This window comes from Epinephelus fuscoguttatus, linkage group LG24 (assembly GCF_011397635.1).
Source record: "Epinephelus fuscoguttatus linkage group LG24, E.fuscoguttatus.final_Chr_v1".
In the NCBI taxonomy this organism is placed as follows: domain Eukaryota; kingdom Metazoa; phylum Chordata; class Actinopteri; order Perciformes; family Serranidae; genus Epinephelus; species Epinephelus fuscoguttatus.
Genome location: NC_064775.1, coordinates 5,359,711 through 5,383,824, shown reverse-complemented (window position 1 = coordinate 5,383,824; position 24,114 = coordinate 5,359,711). Strand labels below are relative to the sequence as shown.

The 24,114-nt window shown below is 41.1% G+C and overlaps 1 protein-coding gene across 2 annotated transcripts in view; it reads right to left on the bottom strand.

Moving 5' to 3' along the window:
* Positions 1-4,897: 4,897 nt before the first annotated feature.
* The window catches only part of LOC125885170 (inactive dipeptidyl peptidase 10-like), an 89,620-nt gene continuing 70,403 nt past the window's right edge, over positions 4,898-24,114 (bottom strand). For both annotated transcript variants that reach the window (XM_049570672.1, XM_049570673.1), the window contains exons 10-27: positions 23,126-23,223; positions 22,926-23,049; positions 22,748-22,786; positions 22,485-22,592; positions 22,276-22,367; positions 22,019-22,066; positions 21,803-21,921; positions 19,143-19,190; positions 18,362-18,460; positions 18,192-18,261; positions 16,491-16,619; positions 16,325-16,390; positions 15,203-15,257; positions 14,899-14,998; positions 14,338-14,396; positions 9,863-9,935; positions 9,544-9,617; positions 4,898-9,325 (exon numbers count right to left, since the gene is read on the bottom strand). In XM_049570672.1, coding sequence (XP_049426629.1) covers positions 9,191-9,325; positions 9,544-9,617; positions 9,863-9,935; positions 14,338-14,396; positions 14,899-14,998; positions 15,203-15,257; positions 16,325-16,390; positions 16,491-16,619; positions 18,192-18,261; positions 18,362-18,460; positions 19,143-19,190; positions 21,803-21,921; positions 22,019-22,066; positions 22,276-22,367; positions 22,485-22,592; positions 22,748-22,786; positions 22,926-23,049; positions 23,126-23,223 — 1,536 coding nt within the window. In that variant the 3' untranslated portion in view covers positions 4,898-9,190. The remainder of the gene's footprint in view (positions 9,326-9,543; positions 9,618-9,862; positions 9,936-14,337; positions 14,397-14,898; positions 14,999-15,202; positions 15,258-16,324; positions 16,391-16,490; positions 16,620-18,191; positions 18,262-18,361; positions 18,461-19,142; positions 19,191-21,802; positions 21,922-22,018; positions 22,067-22,275; positions 22,368-22,484; positions 22,593-22,747; positions 22,787-22,925; positions 23,050-23,125; positions 23,224-24,114) is intronic.

Genomic DNA, 24,114 nt, shown 5'->3' with positions numbered 1-24,114 from the left:
CTTCTAAGAGTAACTGTTTCTTTATTTGATGTTTGGAAACAGAATCAGAATACAGAAAAAAAGGTGAGTAACTAATACTAATGATCATTTTGGGGGTGAAGTTTTCCCTGAGTACATTTGGGTGAGATGTGGGTGTTCAACCGCTAGATGGCAGTGTGGTGCTACTGTGAGAGAAAGCTCATTCCATCCACACTGAAGGGAAGATATCAGAAAAGAAGACATGGACTGAGAAATCTCGAGGCCACCAGCTTGGCCCTGAGGTGGGAGGCATGCACAAGGATGCATGTCATATCTCAAAGTGGAAATGTCTGGAACTCTCTTAAATATCACCCACTTTTGTTGCTACGAATATGAACGTAAATCTTGTAAAAATCTCGTTAAAAAATGACCACTTTTGTCACTTCAAACACATCTCGAAATGTCCTGAACTCTCATAAAAAACGCTGAGTCATGCCCAGAAAAGTGTTTTATGCAGAACATCATGATGTCACAGCTAAATTGACCTTTGACCTTTTGGATATAATATGTCATCACTTCATCATCTTATCCTGTTAGATATTTGTGTGAAGTTTTGTCATAATTAGCCTACGAATTCTTGACTGGCCTTGACGTTTGACCATCAAATTCAAATCAATTTATTTTTCAGTCTAAGTGGACGTTTGTGCCAAATGTAAGGAAACTCCAAGATGTTCTTGATACATCACACATTATCATGCACAAAATTTCAAACCATGACGTTTCAAGGACCTGTAAATAAAAAAAACTTTCTTGTCCTATTTACCCGTTTTTATTACTTCCATGACTTTTCCAGGCCTGGAAAATGTCTTTGTGAAATTCCATTACTTTTCGGTTTTTGAAGACCATGGGAACCTTGGTGTTCACAAGAATGAGACAGACCTTGACCTTTGACCACCAAATCTAATGTTCGTCATTGATTCCAAGTGAAACTTTGTGCCAAATGTAAAGAAATTCCCTCAAGGTGTTCTTGAGACAACGTGCTCATGAGAATGACACGGACGGACAGCCCGAAAACATACCGCCTTGTGTCTTGTGTTGCCCATAACAGGATTCTTGAAAGAGTGAAACAAAAACTGTCACCTGTTCCTTTAGAATGAATGTTAAGGGCTCCATCTAGTGGCTGTAAGCTGCATTACCGTTTTAGAAGGGCCCATTACAGAGCAGCACAGTGGTGAGTATGAAGGCATAATTACTATTATTACTAGTGTATTCCATAGAAAAAGACAAGCAGTATTTTACATAAGAACTATGAGTGCTATCTGAAGTGCTCCTCCTTTGAGAATCACAGTGTGCCTGTTGCATGTGCATACTTTGCCTCCAAAATCTATCACCAGCCTGAGCTTTTGTCTATTGTTTCTACTTTAATGCCCCCACGCTGCTACTAAAACAACTTCCTGGCTTTGCTACAGCACATAAAACTCATTTAATTGTTAGGAAGTGAAGAACATAAAGTAAAATCAGTGGAAACACGGGACCAGGCATGTGGCTCCAGCTCCAGAAAAGGTTAAGTGTTTCCACGTGTGTCCAGGTTCACTTTGCTCTCTGACATTGTGTTTAACCGCTTGAAACCGGAGAAAACTGTCTTGTTTTGTTTTAAATACATGGGAAGAAAACAGCGTGCAATAAAAGATGAAATGACCCCTCCAAAAAATTTGCAAGAAATTAGTGAAAAGAGAAAATCTAAAGCAAGAAAATCTGGGAAAAAAAAGAAAATTAGTAGGAAAAAAAAGTTAAAAACTAACAAACAAGAAAATGGCCTTAAAAATTATAATAATTATGCAACATCATTTTAAAATGTAATAATAATAATATAGTTTTTCACCAATGTTTATCTTTTTTAATTTAATTTAATTTGATTTAACTTAATTTTATTTAATTTTTTCCATGTTTTTTTTTTCTTCAGAATTTTCTAAATCAATTTCTTCTCGTTTTTTTATTGCAATTTCTGGGACTTTTTTTTTTTTTTTTTTTTTTTTACCAAGTTGCTCATTGCCTTTTCCCCCATGCTCAGGGTTCAAAGGTTAAAATTCTTGCGAAAGGCGCCTGAAAGCAGCACAGCAAAAGTGATGTCGCTCCAGCTTTCAAAGGGTTAACCCTCTAGCTTCCACGCTGTTACATTCGGGTGAGATGTGGGTGTTCCACCACTAGATGCCAGTGTGGTGTTACTGTGAGAGAGAGCTCATTACATCCACACTGAAGGGCCGATAACAGAAAAGAAGACATGAATGGAGAAATCTTGAGGCCACCAGCTTGGCCCTGAGGTAGATGACATGCTCAAGTGTTAGAAACACACACGCAGACACAGACACACTCTCACATACATGCACTATCTGGCCAAAAACATGTGAACAACTCTGACCAAATAAATGATAAAATATGCATGTTTTTGACTGTCTCTCTGCATAGCTCCAGTTCAATGTGCAGCTAAAACCTGTGTTTTGTGCTGACTAATTACTGTGGATGCTCTGAGGCAAAGCTGGTTTGAAACTAATGCAGATTTCTCTTGCTGCAGTACAAAATGTTGCTCCAGTACAAAATGTACAAAAACATCCTATAACGATTTTCTGTGCAGAACCACCAGAGACAGACTTATTTCCCGCTTCAGGTCTTAACTCATAGTTTCTAAAGTTTACCGCTGGACTTTTTCCTCTCCTTCCTCAGCGGATGCGGCCTTCATATTGGCTCTGTAATTGCTTTGATGTAATTAAGGCTCAATTTGAGCACAGTCTAGGCGGCATGGACAGGGGATTTATAAAGGTCACGAAGGACAGACAGAAAGATAAATGTTTCTTGTCGGCTATTTCATGACGTTTTCTGCTCAGATTGGGTTGAAAAAGAACATGATGGTGAGGCGGTTTCACACTGCTCACAGGATGACATGCTGCGAGGCAAAAACAGCAGCTACTCAGTACGACAAAGGGAAAATAAAGGCTATCAATGAATAGCGTTAGCAGGGTCAGAACAGGTGGTTTTTACAGGTAGATTTGGCAGAAAAGGCTCTATTATTTGAGTGGACTGTGCTGGATGAACAAAACCCCTTGACAATACCAAAAATTTAATGCATAAGGTGGAGCTTTGGGTGCAACAAACAGCCCTTGCATGATTATATCAACACAAAAACAGTCAGAACTTGCAGGTTACAAAAGCTGCCGTGCACACCTGCATCAGCACAGTGTCCCTACCCCATTACTATAGCTAGGCCCGTAGTATGCTGTGTTTTTGGAGTTGGTGCACAAGAAACAGTTGCAAACCCATCACCAGAATAAATGTTGGCCTTTCTGCTAACAAGGACAATGCCGTGGTTAACTTGTGGTCAGGTTTAGGCACAGATACCACTTGGTGTTAGGAAAACATAAGGTTTTGGCTTTAAATACCTCGTTTGGTTGTCATAAACACAGCTGGAAATGCGCTAATATGCTGTTAAAAATACCCACATGTGGTGCCATAAACACGGCTGGAAATGTCCCAAACTGTTATCAAAAAATCCCTGCTTTTGTTGCTACAAATACGACCAGAAACGTCCCTAACTCTTGTTAAAAAATGCCCAGTTTGGTCACTACAAACATGACTGGAAATGTCCCAAACTGTCATCAAAAATCCCCGCTTTTGTTGCTACAAATACGACCAGAAATGTCCCAAACTCTTGATAAAAAAATGCTCAGTTTGGTCACTACAAACACAGCTGGAAATGCACTGATGTGTTGTTAAAAATACCTGCATGTGGTGCCATAAACACGACTGGAAATGTCCCAAACTGTCGTAAAAAAAAAAAAAAAAAAAAATCGCTGCTTTTGTTGCTACAAATACGACCAGAAATGTCCCAAACTCTTGTTAAAAAAATGCCCAGTTTGGTCACTACAAACATGACTGGAAATGTCCTGAACCCCCATAAAAAAAACAAAAAAAAAAAACAAAACAAAAAAAAAACGCTTGTTGCTCCAAACACACCTGGAAATGTCCCTTGTGTTAAAAGAAATATACACTTTTGCCGTTATAAACATGGCTGGAAATTGTCCTTAGAAAATGCCCAGTTTGGTTGCAAGAAACACACCTGAAAATGTCCCAAACACTCATTAAAATATATGCGTTTATCGCCACTAACACGGCTGGAAATGTCCTGGCTTCTTGTGAAAAAATACCTGCTTGGATTGCAACAAACACAGCAGGATATGCCATTGTCACTTTTCAGCATAAGGACACAATGAATGCTTACTGAGTCTAAACTGGTGAGAAAAGGGCCACTCAGGAAAAAGAGAGGTTTCATATCTGGTGGAGAATTGAAGGAGGGTGGTGAGCATGCACGGTGGTTGGGACGCTAACGAGCGGATTGGGAGCAAGTGAGGGAGTCAGGTGATGACTGGAGATGGGAAACACCTGCAGGACAGGAGGGGAGGGACAAACTGATAATGTGAACAATAAATGAAGTCATATATGTGTCTGTAGTGTATTTGGAAGAAATTTAACTGTGTGATACTGCGGTTCCAATCGTGATTGTTTTTCAGCTTGTTTTAACTGCCTTATTATTGTATTAAATTACTTTCATAAGGCTATTTTTAAGATTTGTTGATCACTGATTTATACGCTGCGGTTACCTGAAAATTAGATCTCCATCTCAGTGATTAAATAAAGGTTTGTATAAGAATTTAGAGTAAGATATATACGATTTTTTTTCATCACAAGGAGCAACTCTCAGCACTAGGAAGTGGGAAACTTAAGTAAAGGATATAAGTATCTAATCACATAAATGTCCATAACAATCCAGGTTTCTGTTCCTAAAAGCGTCCAAAATAAGACTCATAAAAGGTTTCGTGGCTTATTCACTGTTCTTTAATATCAAAACAGCCAATAAATACAGAAAGCTTTTCTTTAATCCCCCCTCACCCGCAATGTTTCCCCCCAGAAAAACAAAAAAAAAATCTAGTCAAACTCACAGAACAAACCCCAAGACAAAACAATAACCATGACTTCACAGACTGCTTCTATAAATTGGCCTCAATGGTGGCGTCAAATGTTACAGAGCAAAGGCAGTGGGGCGCTTCAGCGGGTGGGTTTCTTTGCGGCTCAGCAGACACACGCCTTTGAAGACGTTGCATCAGAGAGTATCCGAGGCTACCCAGCACGTTGGCATGGCAACCGATAGCTGTGCGTTCGGGGATTATCACAATCTGAGATGGACAGTTTTTCTTTTCATGTGTTATTAATGGTTTAAAAATTAAAGTCGAGACACTGAGCACGTGTCAGCTCCTCTGAAAGCATCAGGCCTCTTATCACTGAGATTAATGGCCGATAGTTAATTGTCTGCAAATATGAGGGACATTTTTTGTGATGCCTGTTATTGCACTGCTTCCTGGGTAACACCATAACCTGGGAGTGTTTCCAAACAAAACTTTGAGTTGGTGGAAAGTAGGGACTATTAAAAAACTGAGAATATTTCTGACTGGTTGCTCATGTCGGTCTATAGGTTAATTTAGCTTCACACATTCTTGTTCCAACCTCGTCACATATCGACGTTCGGTCATGGATTTTCCAGTTCCAGATATGACGTAAAAGGTACCGTGGGTGTGTTGAATGTTGACTTCCTGGGACGCCGTGTCAACTTCAGCCCGTTACATGCATTGTCTTCTTTCAAAATACACCTCTGTTTTCACAGGTGATGTACAGTTTGCATTCAGTCTCTTTCAAAATAAAAGCGTCGGTACAACACTGAGAATGGAATATTTTTTGCCTTCAATAACTAACACATGTGGTTGGGTTTAGGCAACAAAAGCACGTGGTTAGGTTTGGGAAAAAAGAACAGGGTTTGGCTTTATAATCTTGTAGGACACAAACGGCGCTCTCCTGGGTGAAAGTTAGGGTTTGTTGGACCCATCCACCGGCCCTACTCGGACTTTTGTTTGCCTTTAATTGCGTTCATGTCCTGCAGTGTTTCTCCGACATAGGGGATGCTGCAAGTCACTGCCCAAGTGCTGCATTTCGATGACTTCGGAGTGAGACCAGGTCTGGAAGCATGCCGAGCTTTGCAGCCAATTGTCGGAGTGGCCAAACAGTTGGAATGGCTGTGGCGACGCTCATTCGGCCATTGCTACCTCCCGACCACGGTCGTGCTCAGTGCAGAACAGCCAAAAGACCAGAGGAGCTCCGGACTAAAAGAAAAAACCTCTCGCATTTCACGTCTTTTTTTTTCCTTGAAAATTAACCGGTTAGTAATTGGTTAATGGCCTTTCAAAAGCAAAAATAACTGAGACTGACATCCCTGGTGGAAATGAACAAGTGAGGAGCAATGGCACTAATTCATCAAGACACATTTTTTATTCATAAATTAGGACATGAGTTCAAATCAAGTCTACAAAACCAAAATAATATTAATACTTTTTTTTTTTCAGCGAAGGACAGAAACATTTTGGCGTCCAGTAGAAAATATAAAACCATAGAAAATTAAACTGTGAATAATACCAGGCAACTATTATAACATGAAATGGCATTTGCACGAGATATGAGTACATTACAGCAGAATGCGAACTCCAGGTGTCAAAGCTATACAATAAATCCTCATTTAAAAAAAAAGAAAAATAATCAGCTGCAGATTTGTTTTAAGAATAAAGTACAAACATATTCATCAACAATGTCATTAAGCTACTGCAGATCGATAGTGACCATTTTGCACTATGGGACAACAAAAATCAATTGCCCCTTTAAGCTTAACCTTGAGAAAAAAAGTTGGTGTGAAATGTTAAAAAAATAAAAGAACAAATAAATCTCAGCTAATACTGACAAGGAGACAGTGTAATAAATACTGTACGTGTTTACTCTATTGCTGCCTAATTAAAGGTTTAATGACTTCACACATCTGTCACCATATCTGTATCTGTCTTGTATACAAGACTTAACATGACACACTGGTTTTCTTATTTTGAGTGAACCAGGACTGTTTTGTTTTTTGTTTTTTTGTCAGCCTGTTCTTGTTTCCATGGCAACAAATACAGTAGCTTGGTCAGTGGCAGTCGACGCACAAGGCACCCTTTAGCATTTGTATGTTCTCATGCACTGTTGGTACGTATATCGATGAAAAGTAACACCAAAATTTGTATCTATCTCATGTAATTATATGCCAGTAATTCGTGTGTAACTCCTGTTTGTTTTTCTCTCTTGCCAGTTTTTATAGTTTATATAGAATATGCAAATAATTTTGTTATGGAATTCCCAGAGTTAATATTAATTTTTGTTATGCTAGGCTTGAAGATAGACAGCAGGTTGTCAAACTGCCCCCAAGTCATCCTAAAATATGCCTACAAACGACCATCATGGAGGAGAAGCTCCTGGACCAACTGGTGGTACTCCCCATGACCCACGCTTGTTTTTCGGGTCTCATGTACCCACACAGATCTCCGTTTCCCCGTGCCCTACAAAATATTTGCTGACAGGCTAACACCCATTTTTTAAAATTAAATTAAATTAAATTAAATTAAAATTGATTTAGAAAATTATATAAATGTCCAGGTCCCTGAGGTAGGGGGTGTGTGGGAGGGTTTATTTATATGATTTCAGATTTAGTTTAAGTTGTTGATTATTTTCAAGGATTTCATTATTATTTTCTGTTTATTTGATCTTGCTAATTATTTTATGTGCTGCGATCCAGTGTATCTGCTTTTAATTTTATGACGTTTGTTCTCATTTTCTTTTCTCCTTTTTGTATACAGATTTCTTGAATAAAGAAAAAATTTGAAACATTGGGGAAAAACTATATTATAATTATTATTATTATTACATTTTAATTGATGTTACATAATTATTTTACATGTACTTGTTTGTTAGTTTTTAACTTTTTTCCTACTAATTTTCTTGTTTTGTTTTTTTTAGAATTTGTTGTTTTTGATTTTCTCTTTTCACCAATTTCTTGCAAGTCATTTCGTCCTTTATTGCTCGCTGCTTTATTCCCATGTTTTTAAAACAAATCAAGACAATTTTCTCCGGTTTCAAAGGGTTAAGAGAGTAACTGCATTTTTACTTGAGAATGGATTTTTTAATACCGTACCCACCGCTTCTTTATTGTTATCCTAACCAAGTAGTTTTGTTGCCTAAACCTGAAGTAGTTTTGGTGATGGAACCTACTTTACCTGTGACCATGGATTTTTATTTTGAAAAGACACTATGCATGTAATGCCCAGTTCAGAACAAACATTCGCAACAGGATAAGTTGAAACAGGCAACTACTTGCAATGCACTGTTCTTCAACGTTCTAAAAACCTGCCGGTTCACACCAGTGCAACTAGATGAGATGGTGTATCATCGCTATGCAACAACTCTCTGTACTTCTGTTCTGATTTGCAGCTTTTCAGGTTTATTTTGTGGCTGAGTATAATTTGTAGCTTCTTTTAAGATGTGAATGAGGATAGTGATAGTGAGATACTGGCTACAGCTGCATTTGTAGAAGTGATGAAACGTCAAACAAAACGAGCATCTCCATTACAGGCTTATTGGCTGTCGAAACAGGTGACATGCCAAACCAGCTGTCGGCGATTTGACCAGCTGAGTTGCAGATGACACCATCAGCCGGTTTGAGACCGCTCACACTGCTTCAACTTTTCTCTGCCATGTTCTAAAATCTTTGGTTTGAACTAGGCCTAACGAGTAGAAACTGACCCGCTGTCCCTGTGGATCCAAAACTGATGCTAGAGGGGTACCTAGGGTGTCATAGTTTGAAACGTAGGGCTTCTGACCAAGCTGCTGTATTTGAGAAGCTGGGAGTGTTGTTTTGGTCACAGATGTACTTTCCTGTGCAAGTTAATCACTTTTCAGATTTTATGACCTCCTCTTCCAAACCTCCCCCACATTCTGCAGAATTTTAAAATCTCGCCATCAAACCAAAAACCTTAACACTTTCAATGTTCTGTCAGCGAGACAGAGGCAACATTTCACATACTCAACATCTCTCTGATAGACCTCTATTGTCATCATGACACCTGACAGCAGAGCCGACTGTAGGAGCTTTAGTCTACTGAGCTGATGAGTGATAGAAACTATAACTGATATGTTGAGAAGAAGCTTGTTTTGTCCATCAAATGTTGTGCTACAGGTATAAAACACACGCACACACACACACACACGCTCAGTCTACCAGGGGCACATACACTCTTAAACACACACGGTCCAGTAATAACAACCACGCTGCCTCTCACTCATCATCCCGCTGTTGTTGGTCGAGTAATGATGATGCGTCAAGTAGACATCCTCGGAAATAGGCAATTAGGGAGTGAGTCAGCTGAATCCGGCTGCGTCTTGACAGAAAGTGTCCCTCGTCTGGGTAGATCTGTTCCGAAAACAACAAAAGAAACAAAAACAGGCGATATAAAACAATGCTTTTTACGAGGTGATTTTCTTAAAAATACAGTTTTCCCAATGCAGTTTGGAACAGGATATTCTTCACGATTCAAGACTGCAAAGTATCTTCTGCAACAAACTACTACCTCCACATATATGCCAGTGTGCTGAAACAGTGTTACAGACTGAAGTTGTTTTTTTATTTACCTGCATAGTATAGTTGGCTCCGATCTTTATCAAGTGTTTAATGAGCTCTGCCGAGTGCTGGAAGTGAACGTTGGCTGTGGAGTAAAACAAGACATGCTAATAAGTGTCGACAGGGTTAGTTCACACTGCTGGATATAAAAGCTGTGGCTCTCATCAGGGTCAGGTTTTCATGCTCTGCATCATGAAGTGGCTCATTTAAAAAAGGACTCAACCACCAGCCTACCTTTAATAACACATATCACAAGTTACTGTGAAAATTACAGCCTGTCTCTTACAATGAAAACTGTCACATGAGGGGAACAGAGGGAGATGTGTGTACCGTCAGCAGTGCCGTGAGCCAGAAACAGAGTTCCTCCCTGCAGACCTTTCATGTTGGTCAGGACTTTGGATGCCTGGAAGATAAATTCTCTATCAATGCATTATATTTAATAACCTCATCATGTTTTGTATGTAAAATGGACATCTTCTGTCACAATCAGCAAATTAATTCTTGAGTTGTGGCCAAAAACATGTTTTGTGAGGTCATGGTGAACTTTGACCTTCAACCAATCTTGAGTCCAAGTGGACGTTTGTGCCAAATTTGAAGAAATTCCCCAATGTGTTCTTGAGGTATCGCGCTCATGAGAACAAGATGGACACATAGTCACAGTGACTTTTGACCATCAAATTCTAATCAGTTCATTCTTGAGTCCAGGTGAGCGTTTGTGCCAAATTTGAAGAAATTCCCCAAGGTCTTCTTGAGGTATCGCGCTCATGAGAACAAGATGGACACATAGTCACAGTGACTTTTGACCATCAAATTCTAATCAGTTCATTCTTGAGTCCAGGTGAGCGTTTGTGCCAAATTTGAAGAAATTCCCCAAGGTCTTCTTGAGGTATCGTGCTCATGAGAACAAGATGGACACATATTCACAGTGACTTTTGACCATCAAATTCTAATCAGTTCATTCTTGAGTCCAAGTGGACGTTTGTGCCAAATTTGAAGAAATTCCCCAAGGTGTTCTTGAGGTATCGTGCTCATGAGAACAAGATGGACACATAGTCACAGTGACCTTTGACCATCAAATTCTAATCAGTTCATTCTTGAGTCCAGGTGAGCGTTTGTGCCAAATTTGAAGAAATTCCCCAAGGTGTTCTTGAGGTATCGCGCTCATGAGAACAAGATGGACACATAGTCACAGTGACCTTTGACCATCAAATTCAAATCAGTTAATTCTTGAGTCCAGGTGAGCGTTTGTGCCAAATTTTAAGAAACAACGCGTTCACGAGAATGGGAGGGATGGACAGGTGTACAGAAGCTGCCGGCTTTGGCTATCACCAGTGTGGATGCATAATAAAATACGTGAATATGAAGCTACAGCCAGGAGTTGGTTAGCTTAGCTTAGCTTAGCTTAGCATAAAGACTGGAATCAGTAGGAAAGAGATAGCCAGGCTGTGTTTGAAGCAAGCCTGAAGTTTCTGCTTGTTCGAAGCATTAAGTCTTTTTCAAAATAAACTTATCACATAGGTAAAACACCTAATTTTTACGTTTATTTCCTTGTGCAACAAAAGCATGTGGTTAGGTGCATCATTGTGCAGCTTAATATTCACCCGAGTGAAACTAAAGGGTTTGTCGGATCCAACACCATAGGGACTTTCCAGCTCTTTACATTAGCGGTGTTACAACCCAACGTTGCCTGGCTGGCAGCGCATCATACCTCCAGGAAATGTGTGGCGCTGTTTGGCGAGTTGGGAATGAGAACAGGCTGAATGTGAATGGTCCAAGCCAAGATATAGTCCCATGCATAACCTTCCATAAAATGCAAAATTGTTGCCCTGCTGTTAACAGTGTTGGGCAAGTTACTCTCAAAATGTAATTTAGACTAAATGAACAGCCTTGGACACACACACGTAAAGACTTCCAGTCTTCATGCTAAGCTAAGCTAACCGGCTGTATTCTAATATTTATCATCCAAACATAAGAGTTTCCTTAAATGTCAAAGTACTCTTGAAATCTGAAAAATAACTACAGCTGTCAAATGTAGCACAGTAGGAGTATAATGTAGCACGAAATGGAAATACTCAAGTACACAAACATAGTACTTCCTGATGTGATTGTGAAACTCTAAGGACAGAAAATAGGTCCTGGAAAGGTCATGGATGGATGGTTCGATAGCAACTCAGCCTTTCCAGTGTGAAGCAGCCTGACTAGAAATAAAAATGTGTACTTCATGCTCACATTTGCAGAGAAGCTGGTGAGTATCTTGTATTTTATTCTCTGCAACAAGCCGCCAGATTGAATTTAGATGTATTGCTCAGGGGAGTGTGGATGCTAGCTGTTATATTAGAAAATATCTAAACCTCTTTATCTCGTCATTCACTGTTTCTCCCCCGCTGGGATTCAAACCAGGAAGATTTTTCCAGTTTGTCAGCCACTGCACATCAACAACTGGACATTTTATAACCAGTCTGCTGCTCCGTTAGTCTCAGGGGACGAGTGACAATGGGCCCGCTGATTATCGTCTGATCAGATTGTGCCACATTTCTCCTTCTTCTCGGGATGTCATTTAAAAGCAGACCCCCACCTCCCCTCCTGCTGTGAGAGTCACAAAAATAGCCGGCCCAGTTACAGGCAACCCACTTAGAAAAATACACTCTGACTGCAACCTTCACGTAGAGGACAATTGTGTGATTTCTTTTTAGCCTCCACCTCTGGCAATTTTCTATTTTTCATTTTTGTGTGTTTTTCCTTGTTGCTGCAAAGGACAGGATTTGGAGCACTGCCTGAACTGCTGGTGGCAACATTTTCCTTTTTATTTGTGAAGTGAACCAAAGCAGAGTGAGATTTAGAAGGCTGTGTGACCTCTTCGCCATAAAGGAAGAGAGATTTTGTAGGAGGAAAAGTAATTTTTTAAGGAATTTAAACTAATATTTGGAGTTTTTAATTTGTAAGCTGCACACCAGTGGTCTTTTAGTCATGGCTCCATTCAAGTATATGACCCAACATGGTTTCCCGTGCACTCTGATTTATTTCTCCAAGGCAATGATTTACAAACTGTAGGTCAGGTCCTCTTCCAAAGGTCATGAGATAAACCTGAGGGGTCTCAGATGATTTACAGGATGGAAAAGAAGCCAAACGAAAACTTCTGCTACATAAAAATCATGATTCTTTGCTTGTTTCTTAAAAAACAACCTGAATATTTTTACACTGTGTGGTGGTGGCAATGCAAGAACAAACTGCTAAGTCAAAATGCTAAATTAACCAACGTAATTCAAGTATTATAACTCGCTCAGCCATTACACTTTGTCAGATAAACTGAGAGCAGTGTAGTGTACATTTAAGCCTTTGCCAAACGAGTTCACACTTTGCTGATTAAGGCCCAATCCCAATACCCCTCGTTGTCCACTACCCCTTAGCCCTTGGCCCTACCCCTAGCCGTTGCCCACTACCCCTTGGTCCTGGAAATGAAGCAACGAGGGGTAGGGGTTGAAATCTTTCCCTATGAACTGGGACACCACTCAGTACGTCACCGTGTCGGTTACGTTCAAGCATACATAACTATTTTAAACAAGAAGCTGCGAGCCGTCTACTTTTCCAACCGGCATCTACAATGGAGTCTCCAGCTGAGTTCATCCTACCGATCGCGTTTGCTGTATTCATCACGCTTCGTTTGATGAATGACAGACGACAAAATGATATGTACGACAGGGGACTTCTGCTAGCTACCTAGTTGGTGTTTTATCGTAATGTGAAAAATCCGACAATTTTGCAGAACAGGACAGATGACAGACGCCAGATAGTGCTAGCTAGCTAGCTAGCAAACAAGCAACCTGACAACGGGTCCATGTCATTGGTCCGACATCCCATTAGTCCGACGGTCCGCGGTGCTGAACGGCTCCCGGAGGGCGTATTTCTGCCTTGATGGTGCGCCGCGACCAGCTCTGGGTCAGCTGGGAAAGGCTTGAGGCGGAGCAGGCTCACAGCTTATGTGTTTGTCACTTTCTTTTTCATTTTAACCCACACCATGATCTTTTCCTGACCCTAACCAAGTGGTTTTTGTGCCTAAACCTAACCAGACCTTAACCACGGGGCATCATGATGATTTCGGAACAACGGGACTTCGGAACAATGGGTTTAATATGGTCGGAACAATGGGATGTCGGACCAATGGGCAGTTCCCCCTGATGACGGTAATGTTAGCTAGCAGGCTAGCTTTCTGTCAACTCCAATCTAGACATCGTGAATAGCAATAAAAACTTTTTTCCCCCGTCTCTTGCTCGGTGGTAGCCATGGTGACATCTACCCCTCTCTGGCAAGTCAGCATCTGAAATCCCTCGCTCCGAAGGGCTAGTTTCATACCCACTACCCCTCGTTATGCCCCTTACCCCTACACGCAAAAAGAAATTGGGACACCCCTACCCCTCGCGGGAACGCGCAAATGTAGGGGTAGGGCTAAGGGGGGTATTGGGACGGGCCCTAAGTCTATGCCACCAGGGAAAGCTCTCTGTATTCCTCTGTAAACGGGAGTTCTGGTGTCTGTGGCGACTTTACCGTGCAGGTGCACCGGAAGTGATGCGCTTTATGTCAGACAGTGCAAAAGGGGACAAGAAGTGGGGCGAGACCAGGGCACCAGAGCAAACAGAGAAGATTTGTCATTTTCTCATAAACTATATTCTTTTAAGTTGATTTAGAGTTGTGTCTTGAATCTACACCAAATTGTATGCACCTGGCTGCTGGATAAGATATGATCTGGGACTTAAGATCAAATAAAACGAAGCCCAGCAGCAGATGGATGATGAGTAAAAGCAGCTCACTTGGTATCTGTTCTCCTCAGTTGAAGGTGAGCCGAGGTATCTCTCCGAAAATGCAGAAGCTGGAAGAGAGAAGAGGTTACGATGTGTAGATTTATGGAAAAAAAAAAAAAGCTGACACTTTAAAAACTTAAATACAGATTATTCTTTATGTTCAGTCCACCTGTAAAAGAGATTTTTCCACGTAACATCAGAGAAACTGTTTCAAATGTGTGCCTCAAGCATCCAAACACTGAGTTAAATAATTTTCCTGCTCTGTTAGAAACACAGGAAGCAGAGGATTCACAGACACACTTCAGTCTATTAAACTATAATCACAGACAGCCGCTGAGCAGCGATACTCGGCCGACGCTTCCAGAAATGAAGAAAGCTTTTCATTCTAAAAATTCAATAAGCCTGAATTCCCGAAAGTGGAACCATAGGATAATTAAAGTCACATTACCCAGACAATACAGCATGTAGGATGAAGACATCGCAGCGGCAGAAGTAATAAATATTTCCATGTTCCTGCTGTGTGAATTAAAGAAGAGGAGATATGTGATTTTAATTCGACTCTTCGCTCACCGTACATGGACCAGTCAGTGACAGGAGCCTGAGCCGCAGCACATCTGATCAGCTTCTCAGTTGACTTCAGCATGGTCAGTGTGAGGAAGCCGCCGTAGTCCTGTTGGAGGAACGGAAAACTGTTTTTGATGCCTGAATATATAAAAATACGCTCTGATTTAGAGGACAGCAGAAACACATATTCCTACTGCACACAGTTAGGTTTATTTTAAAGACTTTTCTATGGTCTTTACAAATTATCCCATGTACGTTAATGACTGATGATGATTAATGATGTGATCAATTCACAGTGTAACAGACCAACCTCTCCAAAGACTCCCACACGAGTGCGATCTATGAACGGCAGCTTCGTCAGGTACCTGAGGCACACAGAGAATTCATTTTAACACACATAACATGAGTTGGGTGGTCAGCGTGAGGAAGCCAAAGGTCACAGACACAAGGAATTACTGACAATAACTGCTGGGAAAAAGCACCAACTACTATGTTACCTAAAAAACAGCATTTTGCACTTGTGTGTTTTGCAACTTTATTCTTGAATCTGATCTTGATCTTTAATGTTTACCATGACAGCGAGAAGAATCGTACTTCTCAGACAGAATCTATTTTCCTCGTCTTGACAATCAGGAGGCCTCCCATCTCCACACACACACACACACGTTTACTTTTTCATTCTGCAGACTAAATTCATTTTCAATACCCACTGCAACTTGCCAGACTGAATCCAGGGTTTCTCTTTCAAAAGACTTTCTGTTGTCTGTAACAATCTAAACGTGTGACAGTAATTCTACAAGAAAAAAATAAGATAAAAAGCGGTGCAATAACACAACTTGTTTTGCTCTTCAAAGTAGTTCTGTTGAGCAATTCTCAAACTTTTTAACAACCTGAAAGCAGCAGACTTTTCTGTCTAGGCACAGAACATATTCCTTATTCTAAACACAAATAAAGCTCATCTTCACCCTAAAGTATCTTCATCAGTTCATTGACTAAAACTATGACGGAAATTTGACGAAAACGAGACGATGACAAGCTAAGGATAGGTCTTAATAATAAAAACTAAGACGAAATCTGTGTTTTGTTTTTGTTGGATGAGACGAGATGTGACACACCGGCTCAGCGGCAGCCATTGGTACGAGTTGTGAGCTATAATTCAGCTGTACATATTATAATCAGCCGTGTGAGTCTGACTGTACACGGTGGAGCTGTTGAATGGATCTGTGTAAGTTGTTAGTTGCAGCGGTGGCTGTTTGCATGTAGCTCCGCTCGTTAGCCGCTGAATGGCAACAGAGCAAGTGGCCACCTGCCGACGTCGCAGCTGAGCCAAAAATCAGCTTTAAAAATAACATTTTTACTGCAAACCAGACACAAAGTAACTCCCAGTGAGCTTAAAATAATGCACTCAGACTGGACAAAATGTGTCACATACTCCAGAGCCGCTAACTGGTCCTCTGCGTCCACTGTGCCGAGCCTGTGATGGACCTGCTGTAAAACCCTGTGAGGTGACAACAAGTAAAAAGGATGAAAGTCAGACAAAAGAAAGACTTCTAAAAGTACTTAACACATTGAAACATATACATGTGAATGTTCAGCACCTTTGACCTCTGAACCCGGATCCTCTGCCGTCGAGTCGAGCTACAATGACCTGCTCTGACTCCACCAGCACCGAGTCCCAGTCCAGCCTGAACTCCTCTGTCACCGCCTGGCCGCCTGGAGCACTGCCGCTGTGACAATAAACACAGAATAAACAGACTGTTTTATTATTTACCGATAAACTCTTGTTTTAAACATTGTTGTTGGTTCAAATGATTTTCATCATCTTTTTTTTCGTAAATGTGAAGCACTTTTTGGAAAAAGGTTAGATTTGTGATGGAATAGTCAGGTTGGCCCATTGTATGGTCCATTGAGTTACTGAAACTGTCCTCTGTAAATTGCCTTGTGCTTAACCTGCAGCAGTCACAGATACCATTCTCCCCAGAGTAAATAAATTTGAGCCAGTGGGCCTGTAACCACGGTATTTTGGGTAAAAAGAATGCAAGGTTTGATGTGGCAAACACCTGAAAACGATGCTATTGCAAAAAGACCGACTGGTTGCTTTAAAAACACCAATATTTGGGGGGTAAAGGGGCACAGGAAACACAGCAACAGGTCACTAGAAAACATCTGTGTTTGGCGACAGAAAAGCTGATGGAAAGGAGATGCATCCCTAAAGAACACCCACGTTTGGGAGCTAAAGGGCCACAGGAAACACAGCAACAGGTTGCTAAAAAAAAACATGTTTGGGGGCTGAAAAGCTTCTGGAAAGGAGCTGCCCTTCCCCTAAAAAACACCAGTGTTTGGGGGCTAAAGGGCCACAGGAAACACAGTGACAGGTTGCGAAAAAAAATCTATGGTTTGGGGGCTAAAGGGCCACAGGCAACACAGTGACAGGTGACCAAAATCATCAACATTTGGGGGCTGAAAAGCTTCTGGAAAAGAGCTGCCCTTCCCTAAAAAACACCAGCATTTGGGGGCTAAAGGGCCACAGGAAACACAGTGACAGGTTGCGAAAAAAAATCTATGGTTTGGGGGCTAAAGGGCCACAGGCAACACAGTGACAGGTGACCAAAATCATCAACATTTGGGGGCTGAAAAGCTTCTGGAAAAGAGCTGCCCTTCCCTAAAAAACACCAGCATTTGGGGGCTAAAGGGCCACAGGAAACACAGTGACAGATGGCTAAAAAACATCTACGTTTAGGTCCCTAAAGAACACCAACGTTTGGGGGCTAAAGGGCCACAGGAAACACAGCAACAGGTTACAAAATGACATCAATGTTTTGGGGCTGAAACCCTCTGGAAAGGTGCAGCCCCTCCCTAAAATACAGCAGCGTTAGGGGGCTGAAGGGCCACAGGAAACACAAAACAATTGGTTTTGTTGGTTGTTGCTCTAGAACAGTGGTCTGCAGCTTGGCAGGCATCTTGCCTAGGTGCCACACCATCCCTCCACATCACGAAGGCAGTCAGCTCAGACACTACGTCACTTTAAAACCATTGATATGATACGTATAAAACATGGAAATAAAATGTGGTTTGCAGAAACTGCATACAGAAAAAGGTGATAGGACATTCAAGAAGTTTCTTAAACTGTGAACGTTGTGCTACATTTACATTTTCTCATCTAACATGCTTTTTATTTCCATTTCTAACTCCTGTAGAAAAAGAAGCATCTCACTTTGAGCCGTCCTCTGAAGCTCACGGTGCTGCGGTGAATCTAAATGGTACAAAAATGTAAATGTAATAAAGTGGAATGGGCTTACACAATAAGGAGAAGGCCGTAGAGGTAGGACTCGGAGAAGTCAGGAGGATAGATGAGCTTCAGAGGCAGCTCTGGGAGGACGAGGCAGAAACATTAGCTGAAGGAGAGGTGAAGCAGAGGACAGACAGGTGCAAACACACTCATATCGTTCATTAGTCAGATTATTTGTACCAAAGTTGTCATTAGCGATCATCCGGATTTCACTCTGAATCCTCTTTTTAGTCTCCAGCGCCGACCGCAGAGGGAGGTTGTTCTCTAAGATGAAGTACGCTGTGAAATGAAAAATCATCAGAGATTGAAACTTCTTTTGTGGACGATACTGGATCAGTATTTATTACTTGTATGAAGCCTAAACATTGATATTTCTTCTCATGTGTTCATGTTTTCTCTCAGTGATACAAGAATAAAGACATTATGGACAAGATAACATCACATAAAATATTCAGCAGAGGCTGCAGCGATGGAAGGGCATGCCTCCATTTTTATTTCATAACCACTAATCCACATAGTCGGCAGGTTTTCTATACTGTACACGTACTGTACTCTTCAATATCTGAGGCTCTCGCTGCATCACCTTGGAGCTGAGTGTTTCTTGGATATGAATCAGCAGTCTGTCATATTTTCACAGATTTTTTTCAACTTAATTTTCCTCTTTGTGAGCGTGCACAGGAGTACCAACTGTTCGCCATCTTAAAATAAACAATTGTGGAGATAAATAGATGATGAATATTTAAAGTGCAATACAAAACACATCTTGAAATGCCCAAATTGCCTGTGCGGTTTGGCACGGCGTCAGATCCAACAGCTGCTGATGTTTTCATACAAATGAGATGATGATGCTTAATTGCTGCACACTGCTTTCCATTTTCGAGGAAAGGCACATCTGCCTGCCCACACAAACATCACATAAACACAAAGTGGTTTCATGTGACGGAGAATAAAGACCACTCACAGTCCACGTCATCGAAACTCAGAAGCAACACAGCTGGAACTCCAGGACCTGCAAAGGGAGGGAATAAAACATTGTTTTAGCTGTTTTAATGAATGTAATAAGATATGTTGATTTATCTCCACCCTTTAAAGCTACATTTCCGACTTATTTGCGAGGTTAAGAGACGTTTTTCCAAAGTTTCAGGCTGCTCATTATGCCGTCATTTAAAATTGGAAGACTAGACTGAATGGAAAAGGCAAGAGGATGCAAATGTTTACATAACATGTCACAAAAACTACATTGACTTTCAGAAAGTATTTGGTAAAGGAAACTAAACATTCATTTTAGTAAGGCTTGAGCATTAATACAGAGGTTTATATAGCATTTCTAGTTTTGCTTATACTACCCTAATTCTGGAAAGAATAACACATTTTAAAATCATTTGTTATCTACTAGATTGACTCAGACACAGGAGATAGCATGTTTCATTTCTTCAACCCATTCACCAAAATAAATGTTGTGCGTTATTTCTGCAAACCACAGATATGCAACATTTGTATGTTATTATGTCAGTGATATGTTGAAACTTTTCTTTTCTTTGCATACCAAGAATGCTGTTGGTAACTTGAGGTTATCTTTAGGGCAGAAAACCCATTTATAGTTGGCTTAAAAGCACCAGTTTTGGTGACACAATCACTGCTGGAAATGCAGCAATGGCCAGCTGAAACACATAATTACATGGCACAATTGCTGCATAAAATGCACTGAAGTCTGACTAATAAGCACCCGCTATTGGTGGCACATTTGCCACTGTCAATGCAACAACGACTTGCTCAGAAACATCCACTTTTGGTGGCACAATCGCCGTTGGAAATGCAGTGATGTCACACTAAAAAACACTCACTATTGGTGGCACATTTGCATTACACATTGGAAGTACAGCAATGACTTGCAAAAAAACACCCAACTTGTTTGGCACAAACATCACCAGAAATATAGCGATGGCTCACTAAAAAACACCCACTTTTTGTGACAAAATAGCCGTTAGCGATGTTTCATTAAAAAGCACCTGATTTTGGTGGCACACTCACCATTGGAAAAGCAGCAATGGCTCACTAAAAAACACCCACCGTGGATAGGACAGTTACCTTTGAAAGAACAGTGATGTCTCACTTAAAAACAAATGCTTTTGGCAGCACAATCGCTGTTGGAAATGCAGCAGTAACTTGCTAATAACCACCCGCTTTTGGTGGCACAATCGCTGCTGGAAAAACAGCAGTGGCTTAAAAACGCTTGCAGTGTCATGATGATTGCTAAATAGATTGGATTTGCTGAACAATGCAGTGAAAAGCAGCAATGATCACGAAAACATGATTTTGGATAGCACAACTGCCTTGCTGGAAATGCAGTGATAACTCAGTGAAAACATGCTTTGGACAACGCAATTGCCTTTGGAAGAGCAGTGATGTCTCCCTTAAAAACAAATGAAATTGGTAGCACAATCTCAGCTGGAAATGCAGGGATGTCTCACTAAAAAACGCCCACTATTGGTGGCACATTTGCCATTGGAAATACCACCTGCTTCTGTGTGCACTATTGCTGTTGGAATAGCAGCAATGGCTCACAAAAAACACCTTCCTTTAGTTGCGCAATCATTGCTGGAAATGCAGTGATAATTCAGTAAAAAAAAAAATGCTTTGGATAGCACAGTTGCCTTTGGAAGAACAGTGATGTGTCCCTTAAAAACAAATGATTTTTGTAGCACAATCTCAGCTGGAAACGCAGCGGTGATTGCTAAAAAATGCCTGCAGTGGATGGCACAGTCACCACTGGAAATGCAGTGATGACTCACTAAAAAAATACTGGCTTTTAGTGGCGTAATTACCGTTGGAAATGCAGCAATGGCTCAGGAAAAAAAAAGACCTACTTTTGGTCACGCAATCATTGCTGGAAATGCAGTGATGACTCACTAGAAAAATGCTTTAGATAGCACAATTGTCTTTGGAAGAACAGTGATGTCGCCCTTAAAAACAAATGATTTTGGTAGCACAATCACCGCTGGAAATGCAGTGATGATCCACTCAAAAAAGACCTACCTTCAGTCACACAATCATTGCTGGAAATGCAGTGATAACTCAGTAAACAAATGCTTTGGATAACACAATTGCCTCTGGAAGAGTAGTGATGTCTCCCTCAAAAACAATCCCCGCTGGAAATGCAGTGATGACTCAATTAAAAAGTACTGGCTTTTGGTGGCATAATCCCCGTTTGAAAATCAGCAATGGCTCACAAAAAACACCTGCCTTTGGTGGCGCAATTGCAGCTGGAAAAGCAGCTCCACCTCCACCTTTGGTCACACAGTCGTCGGTGGAAATGCAGTGATGACTTGCTAAAAACCAATAGCTTCAGGTGGCACAATTGCCTTTGGAAGAGCACCGATGTCTCCTTTAAAGCAAATGCTTTTGGTCACACAGTGATGACTTGCTAAAAAACAACGGACTGTGTGTTTGTTGGTGGTATGGATGTGTGGTCTGCAGCTTGGCAGCTGGCTCTGTAATCAGATCTATGTCTCTTTAGGAACGTTGATGTGATACTTATGTAACATATCTGTGGTTTGCAGAAACATTAAAAGCCAACATTTTCTTCTGGTCACTGGGCTGATTTCTTTGACTGTCCCCGACCTCTGCAGTGCAGGATGGCGTGCTGTGCATCGGTGCTGACGTCGGCGTCAAAGAACGAACAGTCCTCCTTCAGTCCGCAGGTGAGGCATCGTCGTGGAAACAGGCCGAGGGTGGACACACTGTTGGAGGACAGACACAACAGAGGAAACCGCTGGAGAAATAATGAGCAAACGACTTTTAAAAATACAGCGATTAATCTGTTGAGGGTATTTTTACCTGTATAAATGTCTCTGTTGTGCAGAGTCCTCTGTGCTCAGAAAGTATCTGTGTGGGGAGAAAGTAGGACAAGGTCAGAGATCCATTATACGTCTGACTTCACGACTCTCTTCGCTACTGTGGCAGAAACAGTAAACACAGATTTACACAGTCATGAACCCCGCGGCTCGCAAGTATCATACTTAAGGAGAAAACTTAAGGAGTTACCAATTTGATTAAAGTGGTTTGTTGATGTGAGAAGCAAAACCAAGACGTACATGATCTGGTTGTTTTCATCGTACGCTACGATTTTTGTCACCTCCCAGTCTCCTGACGTCAAGTGTCGAACTTCGTCCTGATCACTTCGTAACTGAAACCAGAAAATAAAATACACCACTTATCCTTTGCTGCTGTGCTTCGTATAGTGACTTATTAGATGACACATTTTCTGCACGGAGACGACAACAAAAAGTCCTTCTGGAGTCACCTTTTTGGTGAACATTGTGATGTGGTGGAAATCTCCCTGGCCTCCTTGTTTCACGGGCAGCGTGAGGAAAAACCTGCTCCTGTCCTTGGAGAACAGCGGCTCCTGTCTCTGCAGAGACAAACAGGGGTGACACACTTTATGCTTGAATGCCTCCCGCTCTGTTCTTCCCTTAATAATGTCACATATAGATATTGCTGTGAGCATAACACAGTATATAAAGTCGGTGCGGTGATGTTATGAGGAAGGACTGTATTGAGGTTTACCTGCAGGGAGAGCCACGTCTCTGAAGAGTCCTCGTGTCTCTGAATTAAACACAAGAAAATCCGACTTGAAACACGTTTATACGATATACATGCTATACATACAGGGTAGTCCATCTGAATCTTGTATGTTGCATGCAAGAGAATAACACAGTGTCACACAGTCAGCAGTGTCACCCACCTGCAGACAGACTCCAAGGGTCGCGTCACACACCGTCAGCAGCGAAGCATTCTGGGGTCGGTTGACCCACCGCACTGCGAGGTGAGTATCACTGATCCACTTCACCATGGTGACGTAGAAATCCCTGCAGAGAGGACAGTCAGACTTTGCGTCTTTGTTTTTACTGCTGATGTTCTCGTGTGTGTGTGTGTGTGTGTCACCTGAGCCTGAGCTGCTCAGGAGGCTGCAGTTCTTGAGTGTGTGTGGCTCCGAACAGGTTGACCACCGACAGCTTCACGGCAGGGTTCGCCTGACCGGCCTGAAAGTGTCAAACACACATTAGAATCTTATTATCACACGTATTTGGAAATCAATACATCACTATACCATTTCTGTGAGTGTGCCAGAGGCAAGTTTGTTCCCAGAATGTTAATATAATTTTAGTTTATAACTGCTACAGCTAGAAAATTACATTTTGAATCTCCTGTGTGCATGTTTTAGTTTAATCTTTTTTTTTCCAATTAAAGCAGGAAAAAAAATCAGTGGCAGTTAATTTTACAGGTTAAAATTAATTACATATCTGATGTCTCATGCTTTTGCTTTGAAGTTTTCCTGAGAAGAACTCTGTAATTTGGCAATATTTATCAGGAGAAAATGGGTGTCTTTGAGAGAAAAACTCAGTTTAAACCCAAATAAATACTCGTGTATCAACCTTTTTTTAATTTTATTTATTTTGCTTTTTGCCTTTATTTAATAGAACAGCTGAAGATAGACATGAAAGGCGAGAGAGAGGGGATGACGTGCAGCAAAGAGCCACGGGTCTGAGTCAGACCCGAAATGCTGCGATAAGGACTCAGCCTTTCATACATGAGGTGCGGGCGCCAACTAATTTATCAACTTTTGACTCCGTATAAGTTAATTTAAATTGTCTGCTCATATGAGGACAAATTTCACATTTGTTTTAAATAAAAGAAAATCCAAGGTTTTTTTTAGCTCTACGTTGGAGTTAGTTTATGGGGTTTCAAGTAAAATATTATAAAGCTGCCGTGTGAAATCGGTTGTGGTCGTATGCTGTCGTAGAATAGTGAATAGTGTGAGAGCACGCACTAGCGGTGGGGAAAAAAATCAGTATCGCAATATTTTGAGTGGTGATATTCTATCGATACATGGACGCCAAGAATCCATCTTTTCATTTTTGCAAATACATATT